Source organism: Poecilia reticulata, chromosome 8 (genome assembly GCF_904066995.2).
Source record: "Poecilia reticulata chromosome 8, P_reticulata-male-v2, whole genome shotgun sequence".
NCBI classification, from domain to species: Eukaryota; Metazoa; Chordata; class Actinopteri; order Cyprinodontiformes; family Poeciliidae; genus Poecilia; species Poecilia reticulata.
In genome coordinates, this window is record NC_088837.1 from 12527796 (window position 1) to 12545849 (window position 18054).

General features: G+C 38.3%; 2 protein-coding genes and 1 long non-coding RNA gene across 3 annotated transcripts in view; all 3 read right to left on the reverse strand.

Moving 5' to 3' along the window:
- The window catches only part of LOC103469330 (septin-9-like), an 89261-nt gene extending 87607 nt beyond the window's left edge, over window positions 1-1654 (reverse strand). The window contains exon 1 of the mRNA XM_081609931.1: window positions 1417-1654. Within this exon, the coding sequence (XP_081466057.1) occupies window positions 1417-1438 (22 nt within the window). The 5' untranslated portion in view covers window positions 1439-1654. The remainder of the gene's footprint in view (window positions 1-1416) is intronic.
- Window positions 1655-8751: 7097 nt separating this feature from the next.
- Window positions 8752-12175, reverse strand: LOC103469283 (uncharacterized). The gene is made up of 4 exons (XR_014088618.1): window positions 11945-12175; window positions 11495-11824; window positions 11157-11302; window positions 8752-9226 (listed from the first exon to the last, which is right to left on the reverse strand). It is a non-coding gene; the product is annotated as an uncharacterized LOC103469283 (long non-coding RNA).
- A 1988-nt stretch (window positions 12176-14163) lies between these two features.
- LOC108166493 (uncharacterized) lies at window positions 14164-16702 on the reverse strand. Its single transcript, XM_017306210.2, has 4 exons — window positions 16483-16702; window positions 15937-16308; window positions 15502-15650; window positions 14164-14808 (listed from the first exon to the last, which is right to left on the reverse strand). The coding sequence occupies exons 1-4, from the start codon at window positions 16535-16537 to the stop codon at window positions 14629-14631; spliced, it is 756 nt and encodes a 251-aa protein (XP_017161699.1). The 5' UTR covers window positions 16538-16702; the 3' UTR covers window positions 14164-14628.
- Between the last annotated feature and the right edge of the window lie 1352 nt (window positions 16703-18054).

An 18054-nucleotide genomic window follows, 5' to 3' on the forward strand; every position in this document is an offset into this window, starting at 1 on the left:
AGACTGAGACAACTTTAGTCAGAGAGATTTCACTCTCTTTCGCACACAAACACACACACGCACACACACACACGCAGCAGCAGCAGGAGGAGGAGGAGGCGAAGCAGCATGACCCAACATGTGCTCGACTCCAATGGAAAACTGTCAGACGCTCCATCGCACCTAAAGACTTCGGGAAGAGGAGGCAGGAAAGCTGGCATTGTGCAGGCTGTGGCCCACGTTGCGTCTTGGAGAAAGGAGAACTGAAGAGGAGGAAGATGAGGAAGGCTTTTGAGCTGTGAAGGGAGATATGAGAGATGTAGCTAGCAGGCTGCAACGGCAGAAAGTGAAAGGAGGATTAGTATTGGTAGAGAAAGACTAAAGCAGAAGGAGATGAAGATAAAAAAAAGACCGCATGTGAAGATATGCTTGAAAGTACTTGAGATTTATTCTAAAACATGGAGAAAAGTGGTAGTAAAAAGAGCTTAACACAGTAGAACTGTGTAATATTCTTTTTAAAAATATTTCAAAGTGTTGTTAATGGTATCTCAACTTCACAAATGAAACATATTTGTCTAGCTCTGCTTTAATTGTTCCTTTCTAGAGTTTTGCTTCACAGACAAATAGCCAGTCATTCTGGGTTAAACACAACAAAACTGGCCCAGTATGACACGATCGCCACAACGATTCAGAGATGGTTTTCCACTTGAAGACAAAACAATGTTTTAACAGCTGACACTTTAATTCGGTTAAACACAGTAACTTTACTCTCCTCTTATTGTTTGTTGCTCAAACCGCATTTGCAAGATTCCTATCAAACTCTTAGTTTTACAGTTATTGGCAGGTCATTTTAAGTCAAACGCAGCAAAAACATGTACAAACTGTGAAACTACCACCACCAGACTTCACTGATGATTTTAGGTTGAAATGCATGTTGTTGTTTTTTTTATAAATAGAGCTATTTTGGCTTCATCTATGAAACATGTTTATACTTCTTCTTAGTTTGATAAGTGCATAAGTGATTGATTTTTTAAAAATTCATAACTGTCCATTTGAGCCTTTAAAAAAAACTGTGACAGGAGTCAAACTCAGTCATAAAACAAACAGAATGGATTTGACCCAGAAGCATAAAGTATGTCATTCTTCAGGATGGAAAAAAAAGCCAGGCTTTCTGTCATGATGTCACAACCTGTTTATGCCACTTTGTGAGCGGAGTCAAGAAATGGATATATATTTAAAAAAAACACACACACACCCACAGATCCCACGCAGCGTGGGACCTTTCGCAAAACGGGGATTTTTATAAATGGGTATATATGAAGAAAAGCAGTGATAAAAAAAAACTTACTTTGCAGGCTCTTAAATAACCCCAACATTAGGTATTTTATTTTTACAAATAGACTAAAGGTACAGGTGGTGTTGCTTCAAATCGCTCACCTGGATATGAAGTTTTCTTCATGGCTGCAGATAATCTCTTCCCTTCTGTTCGCAGTGTTTTAATAAAAAGAGGAAAATCTCAAAAGTGCCGTTTGCATCCGTAACTTTTCCAGACTGCGTCTTCCCGTGCCGCCTTCTCTGTCGCCTCTGGGCCGACCGGTCTCAAAAGCTCGCTCCTATGCTCTTTAGAGCTCCCTAAACTTTACCCCAGTGTTTTATTCCCACCTCTATCTGCTTGAGGAGACGGTGTGTGTGAGCTGGATATTCTAATAATCTCACCTGCGCTCCTGACGCACGCCCTATCCCTGGAGCGGGAGTGGTTTACAGTAACTCCGCGGGGGTTTTCACCTACCAGAGAAAGAATAAAGACTACCGTCTTACCTGTGCGGTCAGGGGATCATCTGGTGTAGATTATTGGATTAGGAATCCTGAAATTGAGCAATGTGCCGGTCTGATCTGTTGCGCAAAGGTCAAACCGACGCACACCTACAGTAACGCGTTTGTGTGGAACATTTTATCACTGCAAACACATAACACCATGTGTGTACAGTATGGACAGGCTGCTGTGGGAGAGTGCGGGCAGGTAAAAACTGTTTGGACTTTAAACTCTTGAGTCTTGGTGAAGCTACGTGCCGCTTGGATGAAGCGTTCCGTCGACCTTCAACCTTTCCAAATTTCAAATGTCAAACCCTGTCACCTCGCTTCACCTTCACCGCACACAGACACTCATCTTGCCAGTAGCTCTGAGCTGCAGGGACCTCTTGTGGTCGCTGCGTGGGCTCTTCGGCTTCCGTTTCCACCAAGCATTCCAGCGCATTCACGAGGAACGCCTTGAGTGATTGAGGAGAAAATTCAAAGTCTGTGTTGATGCAATGTTTCAGTTTGATCTTTAAAGAGCAACTAGCGCAGATCCGAGCTGCGCACGGAAGGCGAATCGACAGTTTTCTTGCAGGCAGCGTCGAGTTGTGCAGAAATATTTCCTTGTCTCCTGAGGTGTCTTGTAAAAGTTTTAATTACGCTTTTCTAAAGTTTGTCACGTTACATCTACAATCTTTAAGGTGTTTTGTTAAAATAATACTAAACTGTGAAGTGGGAAACCAAAAAAAAAAAAAAAAGGTGTGACATGCATTTGTATCCAGCTTCATTTCTTTTGCTGCCCCCACATAAAATCCACATCAAAAAATTCCCTTCACAGCTCACCTAATTAGCTAAAAGTCAATGTGGGATTTAATAATGCATACGCATTGTCTGAGTGGTTCATAGATAACATTAGAGAACAACCAGCATCATTTGAGGAAAAAGAGAAGCTGTGGAGTCGTCTGAAGCAGAACTGTTGCCATAAAGAGCCAACAACAACAACAACAACAACGACTCCTTTTTACTGTCACAGAGGTAAAAATACAAAGATATTTTTATCATGTAGGTAAAAATACAAATGTGTTCTTGTAAGATGAGACCAAAATTAAAAGCTCTGACCTACATTTGTTTACGTCAGAAAACTAACTTCACATCACTCCGAATACCTGCTAACCATTTTGGTGACGCAAATCTGTTCCATTTGTTAAAAATTCAATTAAAGACATAAAACCACGCTTCTCCCCCCCACCTCATTGCACGTAAAATTGTGATAAAATACATCCAGAACTTGTTGACTCAACAAAATGAAATAGTATAACCTGATTAAGTGTACCATTTGTGGCTGGACATGCCAGGTGCATGGCCCAGAAAAACAGGCAGTGGCTTGAGTCAGCTATGGTTTCAGTGAGTTTCAACAGCGTGTACTCTAAGCAACTGGCCAGTGAGAAATTAGTCTTCACCGATCCTCTTGTAGTTTAACATGACGTCCCCTAACTTCTTTGAAGCCTGGGTAATTATTGACGGAAAGTTTATACATTTAGAGACACAGGGTGTCGAAAGCTAAACTGTAGTGTCTGAGCATGAAAGGCGAGTGCGGGAACTTCCACTTGCAAATTCCCTAAGAGTGGGCAAAAGCTGATATTACTGTTTATGCCGTTAGATAAAATGTCAATAAGGCTGGAGGTGCAAATCCCTGGAATGAATGTGAAGGAGGAAGGTGCTTTGTGACATCTTCTGAAAACCTACGACGACTTGTTTGAAGTTAGGGTTGTAGTGAACGTCTACGTGAGTCACGTACATTCATGTTCCAACGTACAAAAGAGCGGAAATTCAAATTCAGTTTAGCTCGACATGCAAACGCACCTCACCCGCGCTAAGTGAGATTATTCGTCCGTTAATCTGAGAATGAGAATGTGATGACCAAGAAAAAAAATCCTTGATTCAAAGTCAAAACCTTCAATTTTTTTTATCTAAATTTGTAACTTCCACATAATCTATTATGTACCATCCATCTCCAGATGGAGTACACCCAAGACGTCCCCCACGTTCATCACATTTTATGCTTTCCAATTAGAGGAGACAACAGTTCAGCTGTTTGGCTACAAAGTAAAGACACTTTTTTTTTCATTCTGATGAGGCAACCATGCCCAAGAGTACAAAGCAGCAAAGTGTAGCAGCATTTTAGTCATGTTCTTTTGCTAATATAGTCGCACTACTGCGACATGTGCCTTGATATATTAATAAATATATATATCAACATCCTGTTTCTGTTGTAAAAGCCAGGTGCATTGTAACCAGAAAGTGGGGGAAGCTATGTATTAAAGTATTTTTGAACCTGCGTAAGATAAGACAATCTGAAACCAGACTCGTTCCATCCAAACCAAACTACCTACTCCTCTGAAAGCACCCAGTTTCCACTGTTTTCTTGCAAATTGTGCAGATTACGATACTTGATACTGGGGTGTTTTTCTTCAAAGCTGCCTGCCGGTACACAGAGTTTCATCTGGTTTCCGTCAACATTCGTCAGTTCATCCTCTGTTTATCTGTTTCTCTTATACAATATTTTTTCTGTAAGTGCGCCTTGTGACACAGTTCTTTTATTGTTTCCTGTGATAATGTTGTGACACATTTACAACGTCTGCTGCAGCAGGTGCGTGTTGAGAAGTTTCCTGTTCTTGCTTAAACTTTTAAAATTGAGTAAAAAACTATGTTTAAAAAAAAGGTAGCTCATTTGAGAAAAGGACACACACACAAAAAAAAACTGTGGCTCTGGCTGGTTGCTCTCGCTGTAGATGTGCTTAGGTTGCGTTTCTTGGAACAGTGGTCTCTGTTTCCGCCACTTGCTTTAACTTGTGGCACCGTTTGGTTTACATCTCGCTCGCGACCATTCTTAAGTGGTCCCTCTCCACCGTACGCTGATACAAAACGTTAACCGTGTTCTTGCGCTTCTCGTCGCTGACATTTCGCCTACAAACGCACAGGATGACACGTTTCACACCTCAGTGTCCTGTGGAGCATCTTCGTGAAGAAAATGTAACCTTTGACCACAAAGCTGCCGCTTAAGTAAACATCCAGCTTACCTACACTTTGCAAGCAATGTTTTTTTGTTTTTTTCCTTCACCCAAGCAACGTCTTTTACATTTCAGCGTCAGCCGGACATGTCTTGTTTGAACAGCTTTAAGACTTATAACAACTGAAGAACCACTTAAGAGAGCACGTGAACTAGCTTGAGTTGCCAGTGTTAATAAATTACCAACATGCTTTTTCTTCTTGCGTGGCGTAGTAGTAATCATTAACTTCACCAACAGGAGCATCTCAGCTGACGTCCTATTAGTCATTTTGGTTCAGTATGGCTTGTGAAAACAATATAACGTCCAGCTTTTGAAATAGCAACAATTTCCAGACGGTTCATTACGATACTCTTGAATGAGAGTCTGGCAAGTTGACAGACATTTGCACAACTGATTAGGTTTTGTTCCTCTATAGGTGACACATGGCGACTGCTCACCTACTATTTCTCCTAACTGTGCCCACATTTACTGTAAGACTCTAGACTTTCACACTCACAATTACTGACTCTTTTGTTGTGGGTTAGGCTGGTGGTGGTTTTAGTGTAAAAGAAGACCACTGTGTGGCAGGATAGAGAAGTCAAAACCATAAAAATATTGGTCAAAATACAGTGTGTATCTGTCTGTCTACATCAAAAATTAGGGTCACTGTTGCTTTTCATCTGATCTATCTGAACATTTTTATTTATTTATTTATTTATTTATTTATTTATTTATTTATTTATTTATTTATTTATTTATTTAATTATTTATTTTCAATTAGAAATGGGCAAAACTCTTTAGTCTGGTACAAAGCTGTTGGATACATATTTCAAACACTTAAACAAAACGTTAAAGCAGTTATAGTTTTGGTCCTGGCAACAGACGAGGTCAAGAAAATGGAGAAGAAAGTTTTTATACCATCATTTTCAGTTTATACAAAGCAGATCCCTGCCTGTGTTTCTCAGTTTTTTGTTGTTGTTTTTGTTTTGCAAAAGATAGAACTGAACTGATAAATCATAATTATCCACATTTCTTCATCAAATCACAAAGGAAGAACATCCTAATGCTTGTCTGGAATCAAGACAACCTAAAACTGAGACAAGCACAAATTTAAGTGGCCTGAATGATTTTAGACTGATCAAGGATTCTTCAAAACCTAGTTTAGATTTTCTTGCCTTCTAGCCACAACGTGTTATTTTGTCATTTAGGCACAAAAAGGAGGAGTTTGCCCAGTGAAACATTCATCAACACTTTACTGAGGTACATCCGTAAAACAGGAAAATCGTTAATTGTTTACCTTTCACTTCCCAATCGTGTGCTACTTTGTGTCGCTTTCAAATCCTGATTTAATGCACTGAAGTTTGTTCTGGAGTTGTGGCAAAATGTGGGAAACTTCCAGAGTTCTTAACATTTGTTCAAGTCAATATAAAAGCTGGAGAAAGTTTGAAAGTAAGTTAAGACATTGCTTTATTGATTGAGATTTAAAAATACAGACAATTGTATTACACATGGAATTCCACTTAACAGAAAAATAAACCTTGATTTAATCAGTACCAAGGTTTTATACTTAGTTTTAGTCCTTATTTTAATCACCAAAATACTGAATAACAATATAACACACAAAGCATATCCCTGTACATTTGTTACTATTACACAGTTAGTATTAAAATGTGTGCCAACACCTTCTTGAAATGCATTTAGAGTGAAACATTTTATTGGAAGAATTTGGTTTGGAAAAGTTGATTGTGGCTGACATGCTGTTCCTAAATATCAACTGTTTACTGCAAATACTGGTAACACTTTATGTGAAGGGGTGTGCATAAGACTGACATGACACTGTCATAAACATGACATAACACCTGTCATGAACATAAAGGAGTCTTTATGAATGTTTATGGCTGTGGTCATAAAGTGTCATTCAGTAAAAAAATGACATTTTTAATGCAAAGTTGCTCTAAAAGTTGCATTGAAAGTCCATTCAAAATGCCAACATTGCATTAAATTATAATTTACAAAATCATGCAAAGTTGGCACTTTTAATGGACTTTTAATGCAACTTTTAGAGCGACTTTGCATTAAAAGTGTCATTATTTACCGAATGACACTTCATGACAACAGTCATAAACATTCATAAAGACTTCTTTATGTTCATAACAGTGTCATGTCAGTCTTATGCATACCTGTTCAAATAAAGTGTTACCCAAATACTTCTTGATCATGAAGGCTTTCTGTAGCTGAGAGCTTCAAAATGACACCTGAGTGTTGGCATTTAACTGAATCAAAATCTGTCTATATAATTAAAAAAAAAAGTATATATATATTTCACGAGTGAAAAGTAGAGGTGAAAGTTAGCTCTGCTCATATAAACGTGAAATGAAAAATGTGAAATGTATCACATTGGTTTCCTGACGCTACTGGTCCTAAAATCACTTAAAAACAGTGAACTGAAATCTGCATTTAGAAATATGCAAGACGTCTATGTGTTTCATTCATGTTAGATGCGTCACGATTGTTACTAAAAACACCTAAGAAAATCTGGGAACAGAACAAAAGATTTTATAGATGACATTGTTTAAAACTTCTCACATTTCCAATTTGAAAGATTAATTAGGGGCATGCCATAGCAATGCATAAGGAGAGCAGTACTGACTTGCGAAGCAAGTCAGTACTGCCTCCATGCATTGCATGGCAGGCACCTATTGTTCTACACCCAATAGAACGCCTCTTTATTATTTATTATTCTTCCATCACCGTTAATGCGGCTCGTACCGCTGCGTGCCCACCCACAAAAGTGGTATCAAATCGTGCGGCTCGAGGCCGGCATTATTGCTATTATTTTTATTGGGGATCGGAGTTAAAATGATTACATAAATTAATAAAAACGAAAAAATTTGAGATTTTGTGTCTCACAGAATCAGTAATCTTTCTCTATGAAACACACACACAGGACTGTTTATGGCTGACTCAAAAACCCTTTTTAAATCCCCCTCACAGGCATAAATATCGCCCTATTGGTCTGAAAGTTGGTCATAACATAGATACACATGCATGCTCATGTACAATGTTTACAAAAATTTGCTAGGGCTTATGCTTTTTGTCAGGGTCCTTCAGACTGACGCCTGGTGTCTCCCAAGTATAGAAACTGTGTCTGAAGAGGATTTTCCCGCTCTTTGGCTCTCACAGCTGCAGGGGATTAATTACCATAGCAACAGAAGAACACAGTGTCTGGAACTGCAGCTCCCCAGGACTGCACTGTAGGGTTTACTGGTATTTACAACTGCTTGTGTTTTCAGCATTATACTACTGATTCAAGACTATAACCATTACACATATGTCCCCCCATGTTAAAATCTGACATAAATAAGAATAAATAGTTGATTAAAAGTCTATGGACAGAAAATAACGTCGCTGCTCCTTTAAGGAACCAGCGGCACAGACGCAGCGCCTGCGATGCTACAGATCACAAACCTGACAGAGAGAGCAGAAGAGGATTCGTAGGAAAAGAGCGGTGATGCTCAGCAAGGCAGGTCATTAGCATTTGTACAAAAGTTAGCATTTCACTGTCTATGACTAGTGCACTAGCACTTTTACCTAAAGTTAGCTTTTACCTAATTTTCTCATTAATTAGACATGTTTAGTATACTGAATAGAGTAGTAAAATTAAAACAACATGGTCGTGTTGCTCCACATGCTACTGCCAGCATTTAAGCTAACATTAGCATATTGGCTAATTTTAGCTTATGCATCAATTCTAACATAATGAATGGTACAACTACAGTTTATTAAACATGCTTCTGCCTCTCCACAGGTTATTGACTACGTTGCAGCTTTCTTTAGCATTAATGCTAATTTTTAACATCATAGCGCTGCGTCAAAGCCGACGGGCACACTTTGGCATGCCCCTTTAAAATTTCTGCAGGAATTTTCTAGTTTTATTTGCTCTCTAAGTATCAGATTGTGTGTGTGTGTTTTTTTTTTCATTCCATTCCAGCTCCATTTTTTTAGATATATAAAACATTAATCAAACTTGGTACTAAATTACAAAACAAAACATACATTTAAAAAAAATCTATGCTACACATAATACTTGTTTCCCAGTTTAAAATAAAACTATACAAACAACATATACAAAGTACACTTTTATGATCCACTCAGTCCAGTCTCTTCTTTGTCTTTGTAGACATTCTCTTGCAAACACAAGTGCTTGCCTTCTGCTTGCCTCTGTTGGGGAAGTGCATCGCATGCACCGCTTGCCTCTGTGGTCCACAGCTTCATGAGTTTTCATGCATGTCAGCGTCCTGCAAAACGCATCCTCAGCGCCTCAGTGTTCCTCGCATGTCCTCGTAAACATCATTGCCGGCAGCAACACGCCTCGGCTTTATTGCATTGTCTGAGCTCTTGGTCTGGTCACAAAAGATTGTCAGCAAGTTAGACTGGTTTGAAATGGGGAACTGAGTTTGAAACCAAAGACAATAGCTTAAAAAAAATCAAGAAAATCAATGTTTTGCAATAGTTTGAGTGACAACTTTTTAAAACAAGTGGTTCTCTTTGTCCCGTACATGAAGCGCCGCCTTTGTGCATTGCAACACATCAGCATCGCAAATAACACAAGTCAAAACGATCGGGAGAAATTTATAAGCATTTCTGAATGAAATGTTTAAAATATGACATCTGGAATAATAATCTGTGACATGTAAAAAGCCGCAAAGCAACTCAATAGATCAGGTTTGATACAGTTCCATGAAAAATGTATATTCAACACAGTTTTCCTTAAACTGTTTTCTACTGCTGCCTCAAACTACACTGCTCCAAAACGGCGTACATCAAAGATATGTGTTGGGGCCCCCGTTGTTTCCGTTTCACATGTTTGCTTCTTTGTTCTTACTGAAAGCTTTGTCAAACATCTCTTATCAGTGCAATGCAGTGGCTGTGCAATTATACATTTCCTCCAGGTTTCACAAGGTTTCAAATTTGCACGTGTTGCTTGTATCAGTGTCGAGACATGATAAACGGTTTCTTGGCTAAAGCCTTCTTCCAGTAAATGAATAAGGTGCTAAAATGATTTTACTTTGGAGAAAAATACGCCTTTAGTTGTTGAAACTCCTGGCCTGACCTTAAGCTGTAAGCAGCTGTGCTCTCCTACGACGAACATTGGGGATATATTTTGAACGAGGTTTTATGTTACAGCTCATGACAAATCCCTGCTTTAGTTTATGTTTTATGAAACATTGCACACTTGAGTTAAATTGTGTAAGCTGGGACTTCTTTTACATACTTTCATTTCTTCTAGGCTTTATTATTGTAATTTTCTACTTGCTTACATAAACCAAAAAAAAAAAAAGTATGAAGCATCTGCAAATGGTTACAAACTCATTCATTAGTTTACTGACTAGGTCAAATTCTTGTACATTACACAACATCTTGTTTGGCTTCAATGGTTTCCTGTCTGCTGCAATAATTAGACCATTTGAATTTGCAGAGCTCTTCACAGACCAGAATCTCCTCAAACCTTTACATTCATTTGTCCCCAGTCGGTGTCTGAGGTTCTGCTGGCTGTGCCACATTCAGGGCTTTAAGCAAAACGTGACGGAGCATTTTCACCTGGAGACTCTGGAACTGCTGTCCAATAAGTTTGAGTACTATGAATTGAATTTTTAGCTATCTTCTACAAAGCACAGTGATATTTTAAAGTGAATTTTGTTAAATGAATTGTGTTTTTTCATTATTATTTTGGGGGTGGGTTGTAATCCTACATGTTCCAGTCTCTCTTCTCTTGTTTTGTTCATGTCTTTAAAAGTGCTCTGTACATCTTTTTTAAATTTTACTTTTGCTTCTGATGTTGAAACAAAACAGTGTTTCAATGTTGCTAGTTGTCTTTGAAAGAGCTGTGAATATGTTCAGTATTATAAGTACAAGGCTTCCTGCTCACAGAGGGAAGTTTGAGTTTCAGGTTTGTCAGTTTTGCAAAAGAAATAACAGAAGCAATCAACCCATTTTTAAAACTACGATCACATAAACGCAGCTTTACGCACGGATGAATCTTATTCACTTAATCATTTGAGCCACCATGCACGATTTCGTAAAAACATCCGAAGTAGTTTTTTAAATGAACATTTTAACAAATTATCACTCGTTGTAATAAATTGTTACTTGTAGAGGAAAACCTTTTTTTTTTTTTTTAAGTGTGACTCATGCATAGCATCTGAGTGACACTTTCAGTCAGGAAGGCTTACTAATCCTGAAACACCCGCAGAGACACAAACAGTAGTTGAGTCAAAGGGAAACAGCGAATTTCCAAAACTCAACAAAGACGAAAACAACATAAATTCATACCTTGTGCGTAAACAGGATAAAGCCCAGCATCATGACGAGCAGGACGCCAACAGCGATGGCGACCCCCACCAGCACCATGTTCGTATCTGGTCCTTCGCACTTTTTCTGTGGATCATCTGATGGTGGTGGTGTTTCTTGTCTTTTTTCTTAAAATCAAAACCATATATCAAAACTTTAACAGAAAGCACTAAGCAGCAATGCGACTTTGCTTGCTAGTTTTGTGTTAATCTGACTTATCAAGGTATGAAAGCCTTTCTAACTAAAAAGCCTTTAGCTACAGTTAGTTTATATGTGTTTGACTTGGAAGAAGCAACATCTAGGACAAAATAAATACTCACCAGTCACCACCAGCAGCACAGATCCATCACCTTTCATGATTTTCTGTTGATATGTAACGTCTTCTGTTTTTGAGTAAGAGCACCAGTATGGTCCCGTGTCATTTTCACGCAAGTATTTAATGAGAATTTGAATGTTGGGGAATGTCCCAGATGTCTGAACTCGTTCTTTCATTCCTTCACGAATTATTTCTTTATGTGGCTTTTTGTTTATTCCAACAATCTCAGTCTCATTGAGACCCATTGTTAAGCTCAGGCGATCTTGATCAGATGAAGATCTGCACTGGATTGTAATGGATTGTCCAACTTCTTTCCACTGCACTCCTTTCATCTCTACACACAAAAAAGAAACACACACACACACACACACACAAAATGCCAGTTTTAATACCCCCATCACACTGTCTTAAACACGCATGTTAATGTTTCTCATTTCATTTGACTGAGTCCTACCTGCTGTGTAGCAGAGGCAAAGGATGGTGGAGATTTTCACCCAGACAGCAGACATGCTGGTAGTTGACATTCACAAAGTTCAGTCCGGTTCTGACTCCACAGTCAGAAACGTTTTCAAATCACATAGTCGAACTTGACAGCTCACAGGAACACATGACCTATATAAGATACCTTTGATGTGGGCGGGAAGCTGTCAGCATATTCAGCCTGCAACCCAATCTTATTTATCTTTGACAACACATAAATAGAAACTACATTTGTCAAGCAGCTGATACAGGAAGTGAGACTGCGTTGTGAGGTTTTTTTTCCAATTTCTTTCGAAGGTGGGTTTAAAACACTTACTTAGTGGTGGAGCTGCAGTCTGAAGAGAAATAACAGAGAAAAGCTGGCATATGTTTGGTTTCTTGATGCTTCTGGTCCTAAAATCATTGAAAAACTGTTGGCATTTATGGGGAACTATTTCAGATTTTGATGCTTTTTATTGTCATTGCACTGAGAAAACATATTTCCAATCTCAGGCTGGGTTTCTTACGTTGATTTTGCAGAATTAGGGAAGTTGACCCTGCGGTAAAGATGCAGGAAGTATAATTGAAAGACTTTTGAGACATTTTGTCTGGCTTTTTTTTTAGGTGGTTTATTTCCCGTAGTGCAATGAAAATATTCTGGAAAGTCTAATAATGGTCACATTTGTACTTTTCTAAGTAAATTGGCATGAAATAGTATGAACTGTTAAACTAAAGGCCACACACTGAAGACGATGAATCAAACTTGACCAAACAATTTGGTTTATTTTTCAACTTCACAATTGTGCAGTTCTTGGTGTTTTTCTATCACCTTAAAACTGAAAACAGTGGCATTAAAGTTTGTGCTTGAAGAGATGACAAAATGAAAAAGGTTTAAGTGAATACAATTTTTCCAAGGAATTATAAATATACTATGAGCTATGCTTAGAAAAAAAAAGAGTAGAGAAGTGGCACCATGCTTTTCTTGCTAGCAGTGTCAAAATCTTTAAGCTGTTGCACTCACGGTTTGGCAAGACGTCTTGCAGGTTTGTTTCAATAAGTTTCGTCAATCCACTCTAACAAAAAACCAAACTTGTGGAGTGTGCAACGAGAGGTTTTCCCGTTCTCTTTCACCCAGACAGCGTGTCGCCTGTCTTTGTGAAAATCTCCACCTTTGCAGCTCATCAGCCTGTTGGAGGTTTTTTTTTCTCTTTGTCAGGATAGTTAGTTTAGGTAAAAAGTTGCATCTTAGTAGGTTTGTAGCTAGGCCACATGCTAACCATTTTGAGACAATAATTTGATAAAGGCTATATAAGATGCTAACATTTCGTGAACATATGAAGTTTTGTGCCAAACTGTAAATAGAAGTTATTTGATCTTTACTTATATATCTTTTTTTTCTTACCAATCTTCCAGAAAGGCCACATGGGCTTTTTTTTTTTTTTTACTATTTAGGTGAATTCTGAAGCAGTAAGACATTTTGGTTTATTTTTAATTTTTACAATTATGCAGTTCTCAGTGTTTTTCTGTCACATACAAACTGAAAACAGTGGCATTAAAGTTTGTGCTTGAAGAGATGACAAAATGAAAAAAGTTTAAGTGAATAACATTTTCTTTTCTATCTTTTGCATCACTGGAAGACATGTTTCTATAATATATAAGTGTAATTGTTACTGAAAAGAAGGTGGATTGCCTGTTTTACTTTGTTTACACTGTCCTCTTGTAATGGATGTGGTAAAAGCGGACATTAGGTTGTTGGTTTGAGGGTAGAAAATGCAGAGTACGGAACGAAATGGATACAGGATGTTTCTCTGTGGTGACCCCTAAAGGGAAAACCCGGAACAGATGATGAAGAAGAAGAGAACACTGCCCTCTTGTGGCAATAAAGCAACAAGAGGGTTCCTTCTGCTTGGATGAAATAGTCTTCAGTCAAAAACTAAATAAAAGTTATTTGTCCGAGAATAAAATGGATATATTTATGTCTAATGGTAAAATAGGGGAACAAACTCATGTATTTGCTCTGCTCTTTGTCTTGCGGTCAGACAAAATTATTATGTTGTTTGGTAATAAAAGCAGCTTCATCTGCCTGGTCAGGCGCTTATGGAAAGCATAAGTGAATGGATCTAGAGAATTTCTTATAACATTGTGGCATTTCTCTGTTAATCAGATCAAATACAACAGAAAACAATATGCTACAATGCATGCTTCATGAGATCATTCATGCTTTACATGTATTCTTTATTTATGAGTAACAGTGTGTGACTTTGACAAAGGGATACATCATTCAAGAAAAATACAGTAAAAACACCAACATTTGCTTTATTCTCCTCCGAAGTCCTTACTTATTGTTTCCACTTTCATTTTTTCCTTCCTGATTGATATAAACACTCTTAATACTGATTTCTTCAAATCTCTTTTTTATGCATTTTGCAATATCTTATCTAAAATTATAACTGTACACAAGTAAAACTTTCTGAAAACTAAGACTAAAATGGTTTAAAAAAAAAAAAGAGGAACATACAAAAACAATACAGGTGTAAATGCTAGTTATGATGATGATTTTTCCCCCCCTCATTTTTAACTATACACAGCAATTTTGTTCAAGAGCGGCACCAGCTTACACTTTTGCACACATGCAAACACTTGGTTTAGAAAACCGAGTGGTCTGACAAGCGATGCTGTTTAACCCGCATCACTTTTGACGCTGTGGTCCGAGGTGTTGAGGGATTCAGTCGGGTTTGCAAGCTGCACCCTCACAGTCTCATCCTCGGCTTCAGCCTCGACACGCTCCTCATCCGCATCAGTACTGACGGTCTCAGCATAGGCATGCGTCTGCTCAACTGTGATGTCAGCCGACTCGGTCTGTTTAAAAGATCAACATGACGGATGGAGCAGATGGGAGTTCGTCAATAATAATTCTGTGACACAGAATGAAAATGTTCTTAAGACCTTCAGAAATAAAAATGTGTAAGTTAAATTGGTGGAAAGGCACAGTTTGTATCAGAGGATGTCATTTCTGGTTAACCACACCGAGTTGTGGTTTCGCTCATCAGGCAGGATGAACAACAGAAACACCAATTTTGTGCATGGCAACACATTTCAGCTCCGCAAAAACAAAAAAAGTAAAACGGCAGGAGAAAGTTATAAACAGTTCTAAATTAAAAATGCAAAATCGAAATAATTAAGAGTAAATGGAATGCCCAAATTTATAAAACAAACAAAAAAAATGTGTTAAAGGTATTGGACGTTATTTTTAGCATTTTGTACTAGAATTGGTGTAACTCCTAATGTTTCTTCAAACCCTCTAAACGCTCATCGAACTGGTCATTTCTCTCACTCTGTCACAGTTATGCTGGTGGATTCTTACTTATATGTAAATATTTTTAAAGAAGTGGACATGTAGAATGCTGATAAATCTTTTTAAAAAACAATGTAGTATTGTTCCTGCACAATATGAGAATTGCACTGTAATAAGAACACAGATATTGAAGGCTACATTCACACACACACACAGACAGACACATACAGTTGCAATTCAAAAACAATTCAACGTACCCTGCGCTTGATCCAAATGATGAAGCTCAAGATGATGCCAAGGAAGAGGACTGCAGCAGGGACAGCATACACCAAGGGCACATGCCAGGGCATGTTCATGGTTGGTACATCAGAGCCCTGCATCGCTTCTGCTCTGGCATAACTGTTTTCTTAAAATTTAGACAGAGAGGTTAGAAATCTACACTTAGTGTGAAGTTAACAATAAATGCATATATCTTGGTTTGAATTGAGAAAAAAAAAAAACAGAAAACTCAGAAGTAATCACTTTCTGCTTTCAGTTTAAATATGTGTACATCTTGTAAAAGCATATTTACATCAGAGTCACAGATGGAGTTCCTCCTCGCTACGGCGTGTGCGTATTCATTTAATTCCATGTTTTGTGCAAAACATTCTTGTGCTAAATGCAGCAGTAGTTTATAAGAAAAATATTCTCACCTTTTACCACAACAATCACGGATCCGTCACCTTTCATCATTTTTCTGGTGTTTGATACGTCTTTCAAATACAGACACCAGTATGCTCCTGTGTCGTCGACACTCAGGTTTTTAAGAAGAAAATCTACGTTTGGGTATTTTCCATTAAACTCAACTCTGTCAATCATATTTTTAACCTCTTCCAATTTTCTTTCAGTGAATTTCATTCTCTCTTTCTCTCCTCTGGCCAGTCTGAGTTCGTTAGTTATTTGAGCAATATCCATGTCCTCCCAGAGGCCCCTTTTAAAATGCAGAGAAAGATCCTTGTTTGTCCTGGATCTACACTGGATTGTGACGGATTCTCCAACTTCTCTCCAAACCACTTCTTTCATCTCTGAATATGAAAACAAAACATTTCATAAGACAGTCAAGAGGCTTCAGCAGATCACTTTGACAAAGTGATCTGCTCAGATCACTTTATCTGATGCAGATCACTGCATCAGATCAAATTGTTTTTAGACCAAATAAACACAATGGTGGTTTGCCACTGCATCCTTCTCAGGCTTACCTGCTGCATAACACAGACAAAGAATGGCACAGATCTTCACCCAGACTGCAGACATGTCGACGTCTACCTTTGAGACGGCTCTCTCCAGTTGTGACGCTCTAGTTGAACATGTGCTCGTTTTCACCACATTGTGTACATTCACATGTTGCAGGAAGATGTGACAAACACAGCTGCCGTTTTGTCGCTTCAAGCGAGCAGCAGCCTTAGAAGTCGCACATTTCCAAGAACTCATGCTGTGCAAACTAAAATGCAACCCAATAAATGGTGCAAAGAACATAGAAGAGAAATAAAAACCAATAAATGTAGGCAATAGAAATAGCTAAAACAACATATGTAAGATTGGTAAAGTTAATAAAGTTTATGTCAGTGTTACACGTCTCAGCATATGATGGACAGTTGTAACAAATGATGTTTTATTATTTTTTTTGTTTTTCCTTTTCTTCTTGCGGTGAATTTCTGCTTCCCCTTTGATCTTGAAGGAGAGCCTGTAAAGACGAACAGTCAGAGATAGAAAAAAAGGACAACCGCCGTCTTCTTCCCCAAACTCGGTCTCTTTATTACAAATTATTGAAATCATGAAATTATTAACACTTCCTAGAACAATCACATTCCTGTGTCCCTCTGCTGCTACAAAAAAAAAAAAAACACGCAGCCTTCACCTGAGTAAAAAAAAAAGTATCAACTCCCACCAATCAATGCAGCGCAGAGATGTACATTAAACAAAACATTTCTCAAATAAGAGGATTAATTATGTTAAATAATGCAAGATGGAGATGTTATAATGAACAAAACATTAAGCTCTAATGTGTTTTGAATAACTACTGACCGACTGAATAACTAGTTTAATTGATTACATAGAAAGGGAGAAAAAAAGTAACGTCTATAATAATAATAATAATAATAATAATTCACTTTTAACAGATAAAACAACACAATGTATGTCAAGGTACCAATGTTTGTTCGGGGAATGGAACGGAGCTAAAAGATAGATGTAGCGATCTTCAGAACAGCCGTTAGTTGACCGTTGTAGCCAAAATGTAGCTAAAAATATCCTTTTTTTTTTCTCAATGTTTCAGCACATCTATCAAATTACAAATTATATCCAAATATACATTGTTACTCCACATTTTTACAGGGGGGCAGCCCTCACCAGTTTCTCATTACTAACCTGTAAAGACGAACAGCGTCAGAGATAGAAAAAAAGGTCAACCGCCGTTTTCTTCCCCAAACTCGGTCTGAAGAGCAGGGGGCGGGGCTCCTCACTTCCGGTCTCCTGGTGAGACGTTGCCCGAACCTTGGTTACTGTTTTTTTCTATTTAACAGGGTAATTGAACATATGTCTTGGCTGTCTTTCTCTTGTAGACCGTTTCAGGGGGACTGGGTGTTCCGCGTCAGGTGCTGGAGTATTGTCCTCTTGAGGGGCAGAATGTATGTCCTCCAGGAATGTAGACTGAAGCTCCTCAACATATTGTCCATCTCCACTGCTTGACCCCGGCCTTCCACTGCTGACACACTCTCCTTCCTGTCCAGGATCGGTTGGGATTGCTTCCAGCAAACTGATTTCATTCTCTT